The sequence below is a fragment of the Scyliorhinus torazame genome, chromosome 12 (genome assembly GCF_047496885.1).
Source record: "Scyliorhinus torazame isolate Kashiwa2021f chromosome 12, sScyTor2.1, whole genome shotgun sequence".
NCBI lineage: Eukaryota > Metazoa > Chordata > Chondrichthyes > Carcharhiniformes > Scyliorhinidae > Scyliorhinus > Scyliorhinus torazame.
The window spans coordinates 37,893,288-37,913,320 of record NC_092718.1 but is presented as its reverse complement, the minus strand read 5'-3'; the positions used below and the strand labels follow the sequence as shown (position 1 = coordinate 37,913,320).

General features: G+C 46.3%; 1 protein-coding gene across 2 annotated transcripts in view; it reads right to left on the bottom strand.

Annotated features, from left to right (window-relative positions):
* The window catches only part of cep152 (centrosomal protein 152), a 112,905-nt gene that overhangs the window by 85,375 nt on the left and 7,497 nt on the right, over window positions 1-20,033 (bottom strand). Inside the window, exons 3-6 of one of the 2 annotated variants that reach the window (XM_072470697.1) lie at window positions 10,891-10,994; window positions 5,618-5,732; window positions 4,870-4,998; window positions 521-689 (exon numbers count right to left, since the gene is read on the bottom strand). In XM_072470697.1, the coding sequence (XP_072326798.1) occupies window positions 521-689; window positions 4,870-4,998; window positions 5,618-5,732; window positions 10,891-10,994 (517 nt within the window). The remainder of the gene's footprint in view (window positions 1-520; window positions 690-4,869; window positions 4,999-5,617; window positions 5,733-10,890; window positions 10,995-20,033) is intronic. The other variant, XM_072470698.1, reaches the window with a different exon arrangement.

Below are 20,033 nucleotides of genomic sequence, written 5' to 3'. Positions count from 1 at the left end.
TTTTAGCCGTTCCACTTCTTGTCCGTTCCATATACAGTGAAGGGGGACCTTTCTCTCACCTTCCCACACAGGAAGTCTTCGAAAAATTCCAGTTGGGGCTCCTCTGGAGAGCCCGAAAGTCCGTAATCGCGGGAGCTGCCGAAACGTGTGGCTTAGCTCCGCATCGCCGCAACCGGAAGTCAGATTCCATTTTATAACAAAGATGATGATCTCCCTGCTAATGGGTTGAATGTTACACTACTGTAAGTGTACAATTCCATTAAAAATAAATATATTTCAAGAATCATTATGAAGGCAGCAAAACAATTGGCTTTTGGGTGTTTCTTGGCAAATTGTTTCCCCCTGAATCATTCATATCAGGTAGAGTTGGGTAAAATAAATAAATCCCTACATGTCTCAACAGGTAAGTAGCTCCCCCTCCATCGCCCTTTTCTGAATTAATTTGTAAAAATTTAACTGCCAATATTGGATATACCTGAAAGAAAATACAGAGAGAATATGAAATCAAAATACTACTTGCCTTCGCCACTATCCAGGAACTTGCTCTGCATTTGCTCAAATCTGTTGTCCAAACTTGTTTCATCTGCTTTAAAAGGCCCATTAGATGGATGAGTAGCTGGATAGGGGTTATACTTCACTTTGTATAGTTCCACAGCTTCATTAGAAATATGCTCGTTTGCAATAAAATGCTGCAGACGGCAAACAAGGAAAAGAATTAAGTACTCAACAATTTTTCATTATAAAAACTGATCAGCGTGCAAATTTGACCACACCTGAACAACGTTGGATGCATTTAAAGCGCTTAGAAAATGCCAGAAATAACAACTGCAATTCAAGTGGAGAACACGTAAATAACTATTTTTCCATAACATATGTAGCAAAAGGCTGGAAGTAAGGTGAGGAAGCAGAGGTAGTTTTAAGTGATCAATGTTTGTACTGTTATAAATAAGGTATAGATGTGAGTTTACTTAGTGCTTCTGCGTATGAAAGGATTAAAACTTTAGACTCGTGTTAAAGAAAGATGTTTGCACATATGGTTTTGGTTTCATTTCAAACTGTGTTTGCATGGTGATTTGAGAGTTTATGACGTGAAAAGCAAACAGAGCTCAGTGGGGGACTGGGTTATTGCTTAGCAACCAGGGGTGACCTTTAAGTTAGAACGGTCTTTTGAGTTCAGTATTAACTGGACCCAAGCCATGCTGAATCTTAGCAACCAGAGAGGAAACTGCTCCTACAGTTCTGCCAGAAGCAGAAGAATGAAGCAATGGCAAGAAAACAAGTCCCAGAAACTAAAGGACAATAGTTCTAGAAAGCAGAGAATGAAAAGAGACCCATGAAGACTGAGATCAAAGGGACAAAGGAACTGAAATTTGAACAAGGTAGTGTTCATTGAAGTTAAAAACAGAGCTGAAAAGTGAAGACCTGGTGAAGTTGGCTAGCGAGAAACCAGGGACGGAATTCTCCAACTGGAGCTGGGTTGGAGAATCGGCGCCGCGTGATTCACACCCCGCCGCAATGCGGAGAATCGGCACCATCGGCGTATGCGCCGACTCTCTGGCCTGGTGTGCCGATTCACAGGGCCGGATGGGCCGAGCGGCTGTCAACAAAAAGCCGAGTCCTGCCGGCGCCGTTCTAACCTGCTGTGGGCCCGGGGGGGGGGGGGGGGGGGGGGGGGCTTGGAGTTGAAGGGTCCGGGTGCGGCCTGTGGTGGGGGTGTCCTCCCTAGTGGACTGGCCCGCGATCGGGGCCCACCAATTGGTGGGCCGACATCTCTGCCCCCTGGCATCCTTTCCTCTGCGCTGGCTCCTGTAGCCCTGCGCCATTTGGCGTCGGGGCCGGCGCGGGGAAGAAGGCCACTGCGCATGCACCAGTTGCCGCCGGCCCAACTGCGCATGCGCTAGTTGGCACCGGCTCAACTGCACATGCGCGGACCCCGCGGCGCCGGGTTCAGGCCAGGATCGGCAGATAGTGCGGCGGAGGCCGCTCCTGCGCCGTCCTAGCCCCCTGTGGGCCGCAGAATAGGGTCCCGGAACGGGCACTGACGCCGAAGTAAAACACTCCCGTTTTGACTCCAGCACTTAGCCACCCTTTGGGAGAATCCCGCCCCAGATATCTGAAGCATTCCTAAGATTGGTGACCTTGGCACAACATGTGGGGTGGCTGAGTACTTGAGAGATTATGTGGAAGCTTTAATGCACATGGCAATTCAAGGCAGAGAAGTACTGAAAGGAGTGTTGGAAATCCTGGAAGTGGATCTTTGCCAAAGAAAGCATTGTTTGGAAGAAAATTCTACGGCATGTCTTTGAGAGTAGAGTCTTGAAACACTTGTGTGGAAGCCAGAGGCCGATGAGGCCACTTGGCTCACAGTGTAATCATTGGCTGGGGATAGGGATTGAAGAGGAATCCACAGAAGTTTGGTTAGCTGGCATCTGCCACTTGATTAGAGTGGGGCATGTCTAATCACACTTAGCCTGTTGGTTTACTGGGGCTGTGTATTCACTGAGAACTTTATAGCATAAGATATATACTATATATCAAACTCCCTTGTATATCCACTAGGTCTTTTTATAGCCCATATCTGCTACCTTGTTAGCTGATAGCAAGTTTCACCACTGAAGTGTTTCCCCCACCACTTGATCACAGGTTTCCCATGTACACCGGCAGCATTTTAAATTTTAATTGTAATTGTGAGAACACAAGCAAAAAACAAGGGAACTGAACTGGCATATACTTCCTGTTCCACTCTCAGGAACAAAGCGCTACAGTTAACATTCCACTCAGCGTCTGGTCTCTCCTGCCATGGATTAAATCCCAGCGGCAATGGGTGGAGGAGGCCGGGTGATGACGGCACCGCTCTGGCTCCTTGGCCACCACGTTTCTCGCGGCCCCGCTGCTGGCCCCTTTTCGGGGCCTGAATCAATGCTGCCGGTGGCCCATTAGCGCAGTCATGAAACGCGACGGCGATCACGACGGCACGGACACTGACTTGCCGTCAGAGAATCCCGCCCAGGGAGAATGTGCAAACTCCATACAGATAGTGACCGACACTTGCATTTATATTCAAACATAAAAAGAAAATTGTTAATTTAGTATATTACTGTAGAATAACGGTTCACAGTCATGAAATAAAAATAATCACTGGTGAGAATATGTGACTTATACTTGCAGGTCAAAAAGAGAACATAGTCGCATTTACACAATATAACCAAGAGAAAATAAATATTTATTGTGTCAATATGCTTCTTGTTAATGCATCACTATATCCTCACCTGAAATAAGATTTATCTTTCAAAAATTAAGCTTAGAAATTTGATTCAACACACTCTTATGATAATTGTCAGTTTTGTTTTTTTGGTGGTGTGCCATAATTGTAGCATGTGAAAATTTGTGGGATGCACTGCAATTCCAGGCAACCATGAACTGCACAGCTATACAAATTATGTGGCAACACAAGGTCAGAAACTGGGAATTCTGCAGAGTAATTCACCTCCTACTCCACAAAGCCTGTCCAACACCTACAAAGCTTAAGTCAGGAGTGTGATGGAATATGCTCCGTTTGCCTGGATGAGTGCAGCTCCAACAACACTCAAGAAGCTCAACACCATCCAGGACAAAGCAGCCCGGACTGGCACCCCATCCTCCAACCAAAACACTCATTCCACCACCACCGATGCAGTGGCAACAGTGTGTGCCATCTACAAATTCCTGCCTTGCAAGAAGTCATAAGGTTCCCTCGATAGTACTTTCCAAACACGTGACCATTACCACCTAGAAGAATAAGGACAGCGGCTTCTTGGGAACATCACCACCTCAAGTATCAGTTGAAGCCAAATAATAATAATAATCTATATTGTCACAAGTAGGCTTAAATTAACACTGTAATGAACTTACTGCGAAAAGCCCGTAGTCGCCACATTCCACCGCCTGTTCGGGTACACAGAGGAAGAATTCAGAAGGTCCAATTCACCTAACAGCACATCTTTCGGGACTTGTGGGAGGAAACCCACGCAGACACAGGGAGAATGTGCAGACTCTACACAGGCAGTGACCCAAGCCGGGAATTGAACCTGGGACCCTGGAACTGTGAAGCAACAGTGCTAACCACTGTTCTACCATGCCGCCCATGTAACCCCGACTTGAAACTATATGCGGGATTCTCCGGCCGCGTTCGACCGGCAACAGGAGAATCCTGCCCGAGGTCAATGGCTCGCCCGTGGCGTTCTTGCGGCGAGTGGGGCAGGAGACTTCATGGTTTGCCAATACTTTGCCAAATACGATTTTATAGTCCATCCAACAGCAGCACGTAAAATATCGGATGCAGGGTCAAAGTTTGATTTAAGCTGCCGTGACAATATAATTTCACCCCGAGTAGGTTTGTTCTACACGAGTCTTATCAATTCCATTTTTAAATCAGCCAGTCATTCTCAGCATTAAATTAGACTTGTTACTTGTGCGGAGTTAATGGCATTGATACTTTCATTGTTGCAGTCTTGTGCACATTAAAAGCCGGAATGAAAAACACCCAGACTACTTCAGAGGGAATACTGATGATCACTGTAGCAGCCCATCATTCTTGGGTCTAATTCTCATTAAAGTTGGAGTCAGGACAATACTGATCATGCTTGGCCACAATCTTATTGAATGGCAGAGATGGTTCAAAGAGCCAAATTCCTACTCTTAAATTGAATGCTTGTATGCTCTCACTCACTGTTCCTCACAATTTCGAATATTGAAAGAAGCATGAAAACAAAATTAACTATCATCATTACATTTAATATGAGATGTGACTAGATCTTAGTTGCAAATCAAGCATGAACTCACCTCAGTTTCAACCAAGTTAATGATTATGATATTTGAGAAATTAGCTACCTGTAAGTGTTCTCGTTGGTCCCTTTTACTTGGAGAGTAATTTGGCATTTTCCCCAGTTGGTCACAGAACTCTTCATTTTGTCCATTACTATTAGTCACTCCACTAATGTAGCCATGATAACTTGCTGGCTGAATGTAAGAATTATGCAGTTGATAATAGTCTGAATCATATAATTTCTCATTAACATAATTCTCATCAATAGCACCCTCATTAGCTTGCATGCAAGGGAATCTATAACCCTCGTTTTCATAGATGGATTGTTGCTGATCTTGCAATTTTGATTCCACCCATCAAGATGTGATTCGTTCTCTGCCTGACCTTTCGCTTGTTCATCTTCAGCTTTGTACACATAATCCCTCTGATATTGATCATGTACAAAATCTTCATTGTAATCCTACAGATAATTTGGTAATTAAGTTAAAGTACAGAATTTTTACTGCAAATTTCAACAAATGCCAATCATTCATTATGAGGGGAAGCACGGTGCTGGAACCGGAAAATACGCACATGATATCACCTGTAATGCATACAGAGCATCTCCGCATTACTCCTCAGCAAAGGTCACAACAGAAAAACATTTACACTCTCAAACACAAGACAGAAATTTGTCGCAGCCTTTTTACATACCAAGTATTGCAGGTTTGTACAGTGCCAACGCATCTACAAGTGACCTTTGTAGACTAGTTCCAGAATTTTTTAAATTTAGTATCTTAAAATACGTACAAATTTTGAAAAGAAACTACTTACTCCATTCTGCCCATTGCGTACGGGATATTCAGTGGAATAACTATCTTCATCCCTTGGCGTGTTGCTTACTTCTTGTTCATTCCAATCACCCTTCTGTTCCCAAGTTTGTTGACCACTATCAAATAATGATAAACAGTTAAATATAACAAGTTTGATTAATGTTTTCAGCCAGTTTAGACAACAATCTAAATAAAGCTTCATCCCTATTATTTTGTTGTGCAACATTCATATGGCACATTAGCAACACATGATAGCATCAAAGTGATACTACTAGAGTAGCAGTGAGTTAAAAAGATATTACTTTTTCGGAGTGTAAAAACATAGAAAGTTGGAAACTAAAAGCAAAATACTGTGGATACTGAAATCAGAAATAAAAACAATGCTGGAAAAACTCAGGACTGGCAGCATCTGTGGATCAAGAAACAGTTAACCTTTCAAGTCCATATGACTCTTCTTCAGAGAAATGTCTCTTCACCGTATTTTATGAAAAACAAAAACTTGAAAAATTGATGCTGCAGTGAACATGCATTACTTTTGTTAACTATAAATGTGCAGAAGACCTTTTATGAGGAACTGTATAGGTCTCAACCCTCAGAGGGAGAGGAGGGGATGCGGCAGTTCCTGGACCAATTGAGGTTCCCGAAAGTGGAGGAGCAGGAGGTGGTAGGCCTGGGGGCACCGATTGAGGTGGACGAGGTCATTAAGGAAGCATGCAAGCAGGGAAGGCCCCGGGGCCAGACGGGTTCCCGGTGGAATATTACAGAAAATATGCGGACTTGTTGGCCCCGTTGATGGCGAGGACGTTCAATGAGGCCAGGGAAGGGGGGACTCTACCCCCGACGATGTCGGAGGCGACGATATCGCTAATTTTGAAGAGGGACAAAGATCCGTTGCAGTGCGGGTCCTATAGACCTATTTCACTATTGAACGTGGATGCCAAATTGCTGGCAAAGGTACTGGCATCGAGGATAGAGGACTGTGTCCCGGGGGTGGTGCACGAAGACCAGACAGGGTTCGTAAAAGGGAGACAACTGAATGTTAACGTGCAACGACTATTAGTGGTGATAATGATGCCCCCAGTGGAGGGGGAGGCAGAGATAGTGGCGGCAATGGACGCAGAGAAGGCATTTGATAGGGTGGAGTGGGAGTATTTATGGGAAGTGTTAAGGAGGTTTGGGTTTGGGAACGGGTTTATTAGCTGGGTTAGACTTCTTTATGGGGCTCCAACGGCAAGCGTAGTTACAGGTCGACATAGATCGGAGTATTTCCGACTATATAGGGGAACAAGACAGGGATGCCCGCTGTCTCCATTGTTGTTCGCGTTGGCAATTGAACCTCTGGCCATGGCGTTGAGAGACTACAGGAAATGGAGAGGGGTGATTAGAGGGGGAGAAGAACACCGAGTCTCGTTATACACGGATGACCTATTGTTATACGTGTCGGACCCAGCGGGGGGGATGATAGAGGTTATGCGAATTTTGAGGGGGTTCGGGGAATTCTCGGGGTATAGGCTAAACATGGGGAAGAGTGAATTATTTGTGATACATCCAGGGGACCAGAGTAGAGAGATAGAAGGCTTGCCGCTAAAGAAAGTGGAAAGAAACTTCCGATACCTGGGGATTCAGATCGCTAGGAGCGCAGACTTAATCTGACACGGCTGGTAGAACAAATGGAGGAGGACTTCAAGAGGTGGGACATGCAGCCTCTATCGCTGGCGGGCAGGGTGCAAGCAATTAAGATGATGGTCCTCCCGAGGTTCTTATTTGTATTTCAATGTCTCCCTATATTAATCACCAAGACCTTTTTTAATAAAATAGACAGGAGCATCACGAGCTTCGTGTGGGCAGGGAAAGTCCCGAGAGTAAGGAGGGGGTTCCTTCAACGTAGTAGGGACAGAGGAGGATTGGCACTACCGAACTTGGGCGATTACTATTGGGCCGCCAATGTGGCAATGATACGTAGATGGATGATGGAGGGCGAGGGAGCGGGGTGGAAAAGACTGGAGAGAAAGTCCTGTAAAGGGACGAATTTAGAGGCGCTGGTAACGGCGCCACTACCGTTCTCACCTAAAAGGTTTACCACGAACCCGGTGGTGGCGGCAACACTGAATATCTGGGGACAGTGGAGGCGACAGAGAGGGGTGCGGGGAGCCCTGGTGGGGTCCCCTATCAGGAACAACCATAGGTTCGCCCCAGGAAGAATGGATGGAGGATTTCAGAGCTGGTACCAGTTGGGAATTAGGAGGGTGGGAGATTTATTTATAGATGGGACTTTTGCGAGCTTGGGAGCATTGGAGGAAAAGTATAAGTTGCCCCGGGGAAATTTCTTGAGATATATGCAGGTGAGGGCGTTTACTAGACAACAGGTGAGGGAATTTCCGTTGCTCCCGACACACGGGATACAGGACAGGGTGCTTTCAGGGGTGTGGGTCGGAGAGGGCAAGGTGTCAGAGATTTATCGAGAGATGAGGGAAGAGGGGGAGGAGTCGGTGGGCGAACTAAAAGGAAAGTGGGAAGAAGAATTAGGGGAGGAGATAGAGGAGGGTATGTGGGCTGATGCCCTAAGCAGGGTAAATTCCTCTTCCTCATGCGCCAGGCTTAGCCTGATTCAATTTAAGGTGCTACATAGAGCACACATAACTGGAGCAAGATTGAGCAGGTTCTTTGGAGTGGAGGACAAATGTGGGAGGTGTGGCGGGAGGCCGGCAAACCACGCACATATGTTTTGGGCGTGCCCGGCACTGGAAGGGTATTGGAAGGGAGTGACGGGAGTGATTTCGCAGGTGGTGAATGCCCGGGTCAAACCAGGCTGGGGGTTAGCTCTATTTGGAGTTGCGGAAGAGCCGGGTGTGCAGGAGGCGAAAGAGGCCGACGTTGTGGCCTTTGCGTCCCTAGTAGCCCGGCGCAGGATCCTACTCATGTGGAAGGAGGCGAAACCCCCCGGACTGGAGGCCTGGGTAAATGATATGGCGGGGTTCATTAAACTGGAGCAGATAAAGTTTGCCGAGAGGATCGGCTCAAGGGTTCACCAGGCGGTGGCAGCCATTTCTCGACTACCTAGGGGAACGTTAGAGGGAAGACAGATGACCAGCAGCAGCAACCCAGGGGGAGGGGGGGGGGGAGGGGGGGTTTAGTTTAGTTTAGGTCAAAGATAAAGGGGTTTTGTTACTTGTGTATTGTTAAAAATTTCTGCATTGTTATTGTTGCGTTTGCTTTGTAAGAGGGGAAAAATTGTTGTTTGGGAAAAAAATTTCAATAAAACATATTTTTAAAAAAACTATAAATGTGCATTTAATTGATTAAATATCAGTGTCTGAAACAACGGAATACCTCAAGTTCAAACACAATGGGCGGGATTCTCCATTTCTGAGACTAAGTGTTGACGACAGCGCAGAATTCATGAACTTTTATGAAAGAAAAACTGACACCACATCTGGACCGATTCCGTTTCATTTAAGGGGCTAGCACCAGTGCCGCGTGGTACACAATTGATTCCAATGAAAAACGGTGCAGGATTCGCCGGGTCCAATGATTGACACTCGGGAGGCTGACAAGCTGCAGCCACACATACACATTACACTCCTCACATACAGTAATCCCAGCCAACAAGATGGCACTGGTTGTGCTGCAGCACACCCATACAACTGATGGGTGGGCTGGGGCCAGACGGCACCCGGGGATGCCCCAGGAAGACACCTGCATGACCCGTTGCACTAAGTGGGCTGTTAGCAGTGTGCGGAGCTGCATGGCCAGCTGCGGCAATGGTGTTCCGTGCCCGTCCACCCCGCCCACCTCTTTGCTACTCCCGCTACTTCCCCCGGCCCTGGCAGCAGCCACCCGGCTAGCGGCACAACTGTGAGCACGATATGGCCCCTCTCTCTCCCTCAGCAACCGCCACCCCAGTTTCGCGATTTTTAAAAGCACAAGTGAACCAAGCTGTCGGGAACTCGGCCCATCGGAGCAGAGATTACATAGTCAGGCCCGCTGATGACATGCAAACAGTGTCTACTGTATGTGCATTCCCGGAACTCATTGGCGGCACTGTCCAAGGTGCTGGAGCATTGAGATTTGGCCTCAAATTTGCACCTACCACAATTTTGACGTCGGAACGGATTCTCCACCCAATCGCCTTTCCCAATTTTGGCATCGACGAACAGAGAATCCCACCCAATGTCTTCAATTAGCTACTCCCCAGAAATCATAACAAAAGTCCATTAGGCATATCCTAATATACATAAGCATGGTTTAAAATCCAGGCAGCAGGGTGGCACAGTGGTTAGCACTGCTGCCTCACAGCACCGAGGTCCCAGGTTCGATCCCGGCCCTGGGTCAATGTCCGTGTGGAGTTTGCACATTCTCCCCATGTTTGCGTGGGTTTCGCCCCAACAACCCAAAGACGTGCAGGTTAGATGGACTGGCCATGCTAAATTGCCCCTTAATTGGAAAAAATAAGTTGGGTACTCAATTTATAAACACAAAAATTATGGTTTAAAATAAGGATGATCTTATTTTTACGATGCTTTAATTATCCCTTCTGTAGACAATGTCTACCTGTCTTTTAAACCAGGATTTTTAAAACCTTAGCTGTAGTAGATACATACACACACTAACCCAGACCTTTAACCATTATTGCACCAGATGCATATAACACAATATATATATCTGAAATTCCTACATTCATCACAGTGGTGATCAAATTTAACAAATTATTGCTCTGAGGTAGTGTTACAATTAGTGCATGCATATTAATCCTGAGCCTGATCAAACATTAATGCATATGCAATGCTGTAACAAACCCAATTCAGAAGTCTTTTTTTAAGAAGTGGGAGTTTAAAAGGATTTTACCAGTTCCAAAGTGGACACTATATGAGGCCCTTTTGGTGAAATTGACATGTCCCCACTGCATGACATTGTATTCTCTATCCAAGGAGAAAATGCTGGAAAATCTCAGCAGGTCTGGCAGTGTCTGCAAAAACGAGCTATTTCGAGTCCAGATGACGCGTTGTCAAAGCCCTTTGCATTCTCTTATGGGTTGAGCAAGCAGTCACTCATGCCCAGGCTTAAAAACTGTAATCAATTTTAATATTAATGTCAGAATTAATATTAGATTGCATTTTTTCAGCTACATCTTTGATCATTGTGTTCCTTGACAATTATCACTGATAGCCCCTCCTCCCTTTCATAATTATCCCAAGTGAAATACTGTCTGCTCTATTACTAGTCCTACCAATTACACAGAATTGCATGTGAAGTCTATAAACGCTTTTTTCCTACCCGTTAGTGACATTACAGCCAGAGTAAATCAATTCTGGAGAACAAATGTCTCTGCTGTCCTCCAGCATGTCATCTGGAAGACCAGTCAACAGCAATTGGTGTAGCTGAAAAGAAAGAATCACCAAATATTAAAATGCTATGTTACTACAGTCAAGACATCATTGAGATCATCAATTCCCCCTCTTCCTCCATACCAAACAAAAACAAAGATTTCAACCTTTCTATTCTAGAAAAATCAGTGTTTAGAACAGAATTGTTTTCTAATATGCATCATTGCCTGCATAAAGCTTTACGAACCAATTGTACATCTATATGCAAAGCTTTCTCCACAATGCCAACAATATCATTGCCTCAACTCGAGTAGTCTTCCTGCATGGAGTGGATTTTGTGCATTTTGCACATTGGTTATGCTTGCATATTTGTTATTCACTCCTTGTGCCAAGGTTCAAATCCAATCTGGGCTGGAATCATGTTGACTCTAAAGGCCATACATGAAAGGAACTTGGGTCTTCCCAATCATGTTCCCAGAAAATATAGGTCACATTAAAGTTACGTACATGAATTCGCTCTCAAAAAGAAAATATACTTCCCAATTTATGAAGCATTTTTTTCTTGCCCAATAGGCTCGAAAGGTGAAAGGAAACAGCTCTGAAATGAGGATTAAAAAGATTTTCCCATTTGATGGTGGTACATAGTTTTCCAATACAGGTTCAAGTTATTTGTCAGGAACAGCAAATGTCAAACAATTATAATAATCTTTATTAGTGTCACAAGTAGGCTTGCATTAACACTGCAATAAAGTTACTGTGAAAATCCCCTACTCGCCACACTACTAGTCGCCTGTTCAGGTACATGGAGGGAGAATTCAGAATGTCCAATTCACCTGACAAGCATGTCTTTCGGGACTTGTGGGAGGAAACTGGAGCACCCGGAGAAAATCCACACAGACACTGGGAGAACGTGCAGACTCCACACAGACAGTGACCCAAGCCGGGAATCGAACCCGGGTTCCTGGCTCTGTGAAGCAACAGTGCTAACCACTATGCTATGGTGCTGCCCTTACTTTCAGGAACAATTATCTTTACATGTGTACATGTATGTGTACATTTGGGACCTCTTACACCTGATTTAATAAAATGCAGAGAGCAGGAAGGGGTTCAGAAATAAACCCCATCATAACCATTTTTAAAAATTTACAAAATCCCTTCCCCTACAAAAATTGAAATGTGCAATTTTGAAAGTACGAGCATTTGTTTAGCATTATAACTGAAATCTGCCTAACCTCCCAATTTATTCTATTTTGATTTCAAGAAACAGTGACGGTAATTTTCAACAGCGAGAAAGGTCTTCCAAGGTGGCAAAGATAGAACATAGAAAGATACAGCACAGAACAGGCCCTTCGGCCCATGATGTTGTGCTGAAGCTTTGTCCTAGATTAATCATAGATTATCATAGAATTTACAGTGCAGAAGGAGGCCATTCGGCCCTTTGAGTCTGAACCGGCTCTTGGAAAGAGCACCCTACCCAAGGTCAACACCTCCACCCAACACCAAGGGCAATTTTGGACACTAAGGGCAATTTATCATGGCCAATCCACCTAACCTGCACATCTTTGGACTGTGGGAGGAAACCGATACACCCGGAGGAAACCCACGCACACGTGGAGGATGTGCAGACTCCGCACAGACAGTGACCCAAGCCGGAATCGAACCTGGGACCCTGGAGCTGTGAGGCAATTCTGCTATCCACAATGCTACCGTGCTGCCCTCAAGAACAAATTAATCTACACTATATCATTCTACCGTAATCCATGTACCTATCCAATAGCTGCTTGAAGATCCCTAATGTTTCCGACTCAACTACTTCCACAGGCAGTGCATTCCATGCCCCCACTACTCTCTGGGTAAAGAACCTACCTCTGACATCCCCCCTATATCTTCCACCATTCACCTTAAATTTATGTCCCCTTGTAATGGTTTGTTTCACCTGGGGAAAAAGTCTCGGACTGACTACTCTATCTATTCCCCTGATCATCTTATAAACCTCTATCAAGTCGCCCCTCATCCTTCTCCGTTCTAATGAGAAAAGGCCTAGCACCCTCAACCTTCCCTCGTAAGACCTACTTTCCATTCCAGGCAACATCTTGGTAAATCTCCTTTGCACCTTTTCCAAAGCTTCCACATCCTTCCTAAAATGAGGCGACCAGAACTGTACACAGTACTCCAAATGTGGCCTTACCAAAGTTTTGTACAGCTGCCTCACCTCACGGCTCTTAAATTCAATCCCTCTGTTAATGAACGCTAGCACACCATAGGCCTTCTTCACAGCTCTATCCACTTGAGTGGCAACTTTCAAAGATGAACATAGACCCCAAGATCTCTCTGCTCCTCTACATTGCCAAGAACTCTACCGTTAACCCTGTATTCCGCATTCATATTTGTCCTTCCAAAATGGACAACCTCACACTTTTCAGGGTTAAACTCCATCTGCCACTTCTCAGCCCAGCTCTGCATCCTATCTATGTCTCTTTGCAGCCGACAACAGCCCTCCTCACTATCCACAACTCCACCAATCTTCGTATCGTCTGCAAATTTACTGACCCACCCTTCAACTCCCTCATCCAAGTCATTAATGAAAATCACAAACAGCAGAGGACCCAGAACTGATCCCTGCGGTACACCACTGGTAACTGGGATCCAGGCTGAATATTTGCCATCCACCACCACTCTCTGACTTCTATCGGTTAGCCAGTTTGTTATCCAACTGGCCAAATTTCCCACTATCCCATGCCTCCTTACTTTCTGCATAAGCCTACCATGGGGAACCTTATCAAATGCCTTGCTAAAATCCATGTACACTACATCCACTGCTTTATCTTCATCCACATGCTTGGTCACCTCCTCAACGAATTCAATAATACTTGTAAGGCAAGACCTACCCCTCACAAATCCGTGCTGATTATCCCTAATCAAGCAGTGTCTTTCCAGATGCTCAGAAATCCTATCCTTCAGTACCCTTTCCATTACCTTGCCTACCACCGAAGTAAGACTAACTGGCCTGTAATTCCCAGGGTTATCCCTAGTCCCTTTTTTGAACAGGGGCACGACATTCGCCATTCTCCAATCCCCTGGTACCACTCCTGTTGACAGTGAGGACGAAAAGATCATTGCCAACGGCTCTGCAATTTTATCTCTTGCTTCCCATAGAATCCTTGGATATATCACGTCAGGCCCAGGAGACTTGTCTATCCTCAAGTTTTTCAAAATGCCCAACATATCTTCCTTCCTAACAAGTATTTCCTCGAGCTTACCAGTCTGTTTCACACTGTCCTCTCCAACAATATGGCCCTTCTGATTTGCAAATACAGAAGAAAAGTACTCGTTCAAGACCTCTCCTATCTCTTCAGACTCAATACACAATCTCCCGGTACTGTCCTTGATCGGACCTACCCTCGCTCTAGTCATGCTCATATTTCTCACATTTGTGTAAAAGGCCTTGGGGTTTTCCTTGATCCTACCCGCCAAAGATTGTTCATGCCCTCTCTTAGCTCTCCTAATCCCTTTCTTCAGTTCCCTCCTGGCTATCTTGTATCCCTCCAGTGCCCTGTCAGAACCTTGTTTCCTCAGCCTTACACAAGTCTCCTTTATCCTCTTAACAAGACATTCAACCTCTCGTCAACCATAGTTCCCTCACTCGACCATCTCTTCCCTGCCTGACAGGGACATTCATATCAAGGACACGTAGTACCTGTTCCTTGAACAAGTTCCACATTTCACTTGTGTCCTTCCCTGACAGCCTATGTTCCCAACTTATGCACTTCAATTCTTGTCTGACAACATCGTATTTACCCTTCCCCCAATTGTAAACCTTGCCCTGCTGCACGCACCTATCCCTCTCCATTACTAAAGTGAAAGTCACAGAATTGTGGTCACTATCTCCAAAATGCTCCCCCACTAACAAATCTATCACTTGCCCTGGTTCATTACCAAGTACCAAATCCAATATTGCCTCCCCTCTGGTCAGACAATCTACATACTGTGTTAGAAAAGCTTCGTGGACACACTGCACAAACACCACCCCATCCAAACTATTTGATCTAAAGAGTTTCCACTCAATGTTTGGGAAGTTAAAGTCACCCACGACTACTACCCTATGACTTCTGCACCTTTACAAAATCTGTTTCCCAATCTGTTCCTCCACATCTCTGCTACTATTGGGGGGCCTATAGAAAACTCCTAACAAGGTGACTGCTCCTTTCCTATTTCTGACTTCAACCCATACTACCTCAGTAGGCAGATACTCCTTGAACCGCCTTTCTGTAGCTGTTATACTATCTCTAATTAACAATGCCACCCCCCACCTCTTTTACCACCCTCCCTAATCTTATTGAAACATCTATAACCAGGGACCTCCAACAACCATTTCTGCCCCTCTTCTATCCAAGTTTCCGTGATGGCCACCACAGCGTAGTCCCAAGTACCGATCCATGCCTTAAGTTCACCCACCTTATTCCTGATGCTTCTTGCGTTGAAGTATACACACTTCAACCAATCTCCGTGCTTGCAAGTACTCTCCTTTGTCAGTGTTCCCTTCCCTACTGCCTCACTACATGCTTTGGCGTCCTGAATATCGGCTACCTTAGTTGCTGGACTACAAATCCGGTTCCCATTCCCCTGCCAAATTAGTTTAAACCCTCCCGAAGAGTACTAGAAAACCTCCCTCCCAGGATATTGGTGCCCCTCTGGTTCAGATGCAACCCGTCCTGTTTGTACAGGTCCCACCTTCCCCAGAATGCGCTCCAATTAGCCAAATACCTGAAGCCCTCCCTCCTACACCATTCCTGCAGCCACGTGTTCAGCTGCACTCTCTCCCTATTCCTAGCCTCGTTATCACGTGGCACCAGCAACAAACCAGAGATGACAACTCGGTCTGTCCTGGCTTTCAACTTCCAGCCTAACTCCCTAAACTTGTTGATTACCTCCACACCCCTTTTCCTACCTACGTCGTTGGTACCAATGTGCACCACGACTTCTGGCTGCTCACCCTCCCCCTTAAGGATCCTGAAGACACGATCCAAGACATCCTTGGCCCTGGCACCCAGGAGGCAACATACCTTCCGGGAGTCTCGCTCGCGACCACAGAATCTCCCACCTATTCCCCTCAACATTGAATCTCCTACTACTATTGCTTTTCTATTCTCCCCCCTTCCCTTCTGAGCCCCAGAGCCAGACTGAGTGCCAGAGACCTGGCCGCTAGGGCCTTCCCCCGGTAGGTCATCCCCCCCAACAGCATCCAAAATGGTATACTTGTTTTGAAGGGGAACGGCCACGAGGGATCCCTGTACTGGCTGCCCGTTTGTTCTCTTTCCCCTGACTGTAACCCAGCTACTCTTGTCCTGTATCTTGGGTGTGGTTACCTCCCTGTAACTCTTCTCTATCACCCCCTCTGCCTTCCGGATGATCCGAAGTTCATCCAGCTCCAGTTCCCTAACACAGTCTTTGAGGAGCTGGAGTTCGGTGCTCTTCCCACAGGTATAGTCAGCGGGGACACCGGTGGTATCCCTCACCACCCACATCCTACAGGAGGAGCATGCAACTGGCCTAGCTTCCATCCCCTCTTACCTTACAGAATATAGCTGCCCTGTGGACCAACTGGACCTCCGCCCTCAGACTGTGCTCCCAGTCAGCTGCACTCTCTGTAAACTCCTGGCTCCCTTCTTGCTCTTTGAGGAAATGTAGGAATTGAAATGAAAGGAGCACCTTACCCCCTCAGTCACCAAACTCTCACTATAGCACTCAAATGCACCAAATTCAGCACTCAGAGCAAACAAAGTCTGCACTGTAGGGGATCACTTTTATACTGTGAATCTAGCCTCTGAAAACTGGCCTAATCCAATTAACTAATTAACAAGCTCCAGCTGCAAGTACCTACAAGTAGAACCTTTGTTTAAAGCGGATTGAAAATTCACCTTCTTCTAAACCAAACAGCAACTTTTAAGTTAATCAACTAAATAAAAGACTAGACTTTAGATAAAAAATAAAGCCTTATACTCCCTCAGTCAGCAAGCTCTCACTATAGCACTCAAATGCACCAAATAGTGCAAAACTGATGTGGCCACAATTCTCTTGACATGAGACTGCTCCCGCCAGTGGGAAAATCAGAGAGATTTTCAGAGTGACCCTAACGAGTACCCTCCCCACAATTGCCTCCATGAATCGTTCATGGATGATGGGGGGCTTGTGCTGGACTGGAGGGGCTCAGGTCAGGGATCTTTCCTGGAAAGGAGGATTGTTTGGCTGCTCTTCCCATCTGCAACCTTTAAATCCTGTCTGTCAGCACCTGGAAGCTCGTGAGAACAAAGAGGGACCTGGAGGCATTTATCAGATGGGTACTTCTTCTTCCCACCCTCCATCATACCTAGGACTGCAAGTTCAGGTTCCAGTTTCTCAGGACCTTCATCAATTCACACCAGCAGGACTCGCGGCTGGGTGGGGGGTGTCCTAATCGTAAATCATATTCAAAACAGCTCTAATGAGCTATTTGCATGTTACCGCTGGGTCTGTACAGGAACCTCACGGGGCCAGCAGGGTGGGCTGGGAAACTCGCAGTTTGGATCAGAAATTGGCTAGCTGGAAGAAGTCAAAGGGTGGTGGTTGATGGGAAATGCTCAGACTGGAGTCCAGTTACTAGTGGTGTACCACAAGGATCTGTTTTGGGGCCACTGCTGTTTGTCATTTTTATAAATGACCTGGAGGAGGGCGTAGAAGGATGGGTGAGTAAATTTGCAGATGACACTAAAGTCGGTGGAGTTGTGGACAGTGCGGAAGGATGTTACAAGTTACAGAGGGACATAGATAAGTTGCAGCGCTGGGCTGAGAGGTGGCAAATGGAGTTTAATGCACAAAAGTGTGAGGTGATTCATTTTGGAAGGAATAACAGGAAGACAGAGTACTGGGCTAATGGTAAGATTCTTGGCAGTGTGGATGAACAGGGAGATCTTGGTGTCCATATACATAGATCCCTGAAAGTTGCCACCCAGGTTGAGAGGGTTGTTAAGAAGGCGTACGGTGTGTTAGCTTTTATTGGTAGAGGGATTGAGTTTCGGAGCCATGAGGTCATGTTGCAGCTGTACAAAACTCTGGTGCGGCCGCATTTGGAGTCTTGCATGCAATTCTGGTTGCCACATTACAGGAAGTATGTGGAAGCATTGGAAAGGGTGCAGAGGAGATTTACCAGAATGTTGCCTGGTATGGAGGGAAGATCTTATGAGGAAAGGCTGAGGGACTTGAGGCTGTTTTCGTTAGAGAGAAGAAGGTTAAGAGGTGACTTAATTGAGGCATACAAGATGATCAGAGGATTGGATAGGGTAGACAGTGAGAGCCTTTTTCCTCGGATGGTGATGTCTAGCACGAGATAGATATAGGACAGATGTCAGAGGTAGGTTCTTTATTCAGAGAGTAGCAAGGGCGTGGAATGCCCCGCCTGCAACAGTAGTGGACTCGCCAACACTAAGGGCATTCAAATGGTCATTGGATAGACATATGGACGATAAGGGAATAGTGTAGATGGGCTTTAGAATGGTTTCACAGGTCGGCGCAACATCGAGGGCCGAAGGGCCTGTACTGCGCTGTAATGTTCTATGTTCTAAGCAGTGCGCAGGCCCGGAGCCCAGCGGGGTGGGCAGCCTCCTCCTGATGCCAGCCCACTGTCCAAGCTAGTTGTATTTCAGAAAGCGACCTAGTCCTCCCACCGAGAGTGGCAGCAGAGAGCAGCTCACACTGACATCACATGTTCTGGGCGCGAGAGATTTCTCCCCATTTTGCAACTGCCAGCAGTGCTGGTGAGAAATCCAGGGCCTCTAGTGAACAAGCCATGAAGAAGCAGCTGAAAACAGGAACAAAGGAGCATGAAGGTGATTACTTGAGGTATGCGTTATTAATTGTTGCACTGCAAATCAGGATTCAACGTTCCTGTGTTATATGCAGGGAAGCACTGGCAAAAGAAAGTTAACAACCCTCAAAACTTCAAAGACAATAGAAGACCAAACATTCAAGTTTGAGGACAAACTTCATGATTTTTTTCAACGGATGCAGTGGGATCTTAAATCATCAGAAGCTGGCGGGCAGGCGTCGCGAAGGCCGGCCGGCGAGCGTCGCGAGGGATGGCCGGTTGGCAAAAATGGGTCCCGGGTACAAGTTTGAAAAACACTGGACTAGAGAACTGCCTACCGCATTCGGGATAGAGAACAGCAGAAGTGATCAGCTCCTTGGATGCAGAAAAGGCCTGTGAAAGAATCAAATGGAAATACCTCAGAGGTACTGGAGCTGTTTGGACTAGGGACAGAGTTACACCTCATGGGTGAAACTCCTGTACAACACTCCCAAGGTGAGTGTATGGACCAACACCACCAGCTGCACAGAGGCACAAGGCAGGGATGCCGGCTGTCCCAGCTCCTGTTTGCCCTGGCAATCGAACCCCTGGCGATTGCTCTGTGGGACGCAAAAAGATGGAAGGACATCCGAAGAGGAAGCAGAGAGCATAGAATTTAGCTCTCTATGACCTACACCTCAGACCCGCAGAACAGCCTGAAAGTAATCGTGAAGTCCCTAGAAGAGCTTGGGGCCTTCTCGGGCTACAAACTCAACCTGGGCAAGAGAGAGGCATTCCCGGTGAACCCCAACGGGGAAGGGACAGAGCTGGGGGTGTCTACCATTTAAATTTACCCAAAGCTAATTTCACCACCTTGTGGAAATAGGTAGCCCATAACTAGGCACAGATCCACAAGTGGATTCTGACCAGTCTGGCGAACGGTTAAAAAGGACCTACAGAGAAGAGTGCATTCCTGCTTTCCTTGGCGGGGAGGGTGCAGACGATCAAGATGAACGTACTTCCAAGGTTCCTCTTCCTGTTCAGATCCATACTGATCTTCACTCCCCGGCCTTTTTCCAAGGGATAGACAAAAGTGGAGACAGGACAGGGAGACGGTAGAGTTCTGCAACTTTTACATGGGGGACAGACTTGCAACTCTAGACGAGCTAATGCAAAGAATGGAACTACCAAACGGACAGGATCTCCGTCTCCTACAAATCAAAAAGCTTCTCTGCAAGGAGACGACGAGGTACCCATGGGCCCCAAGAGACACA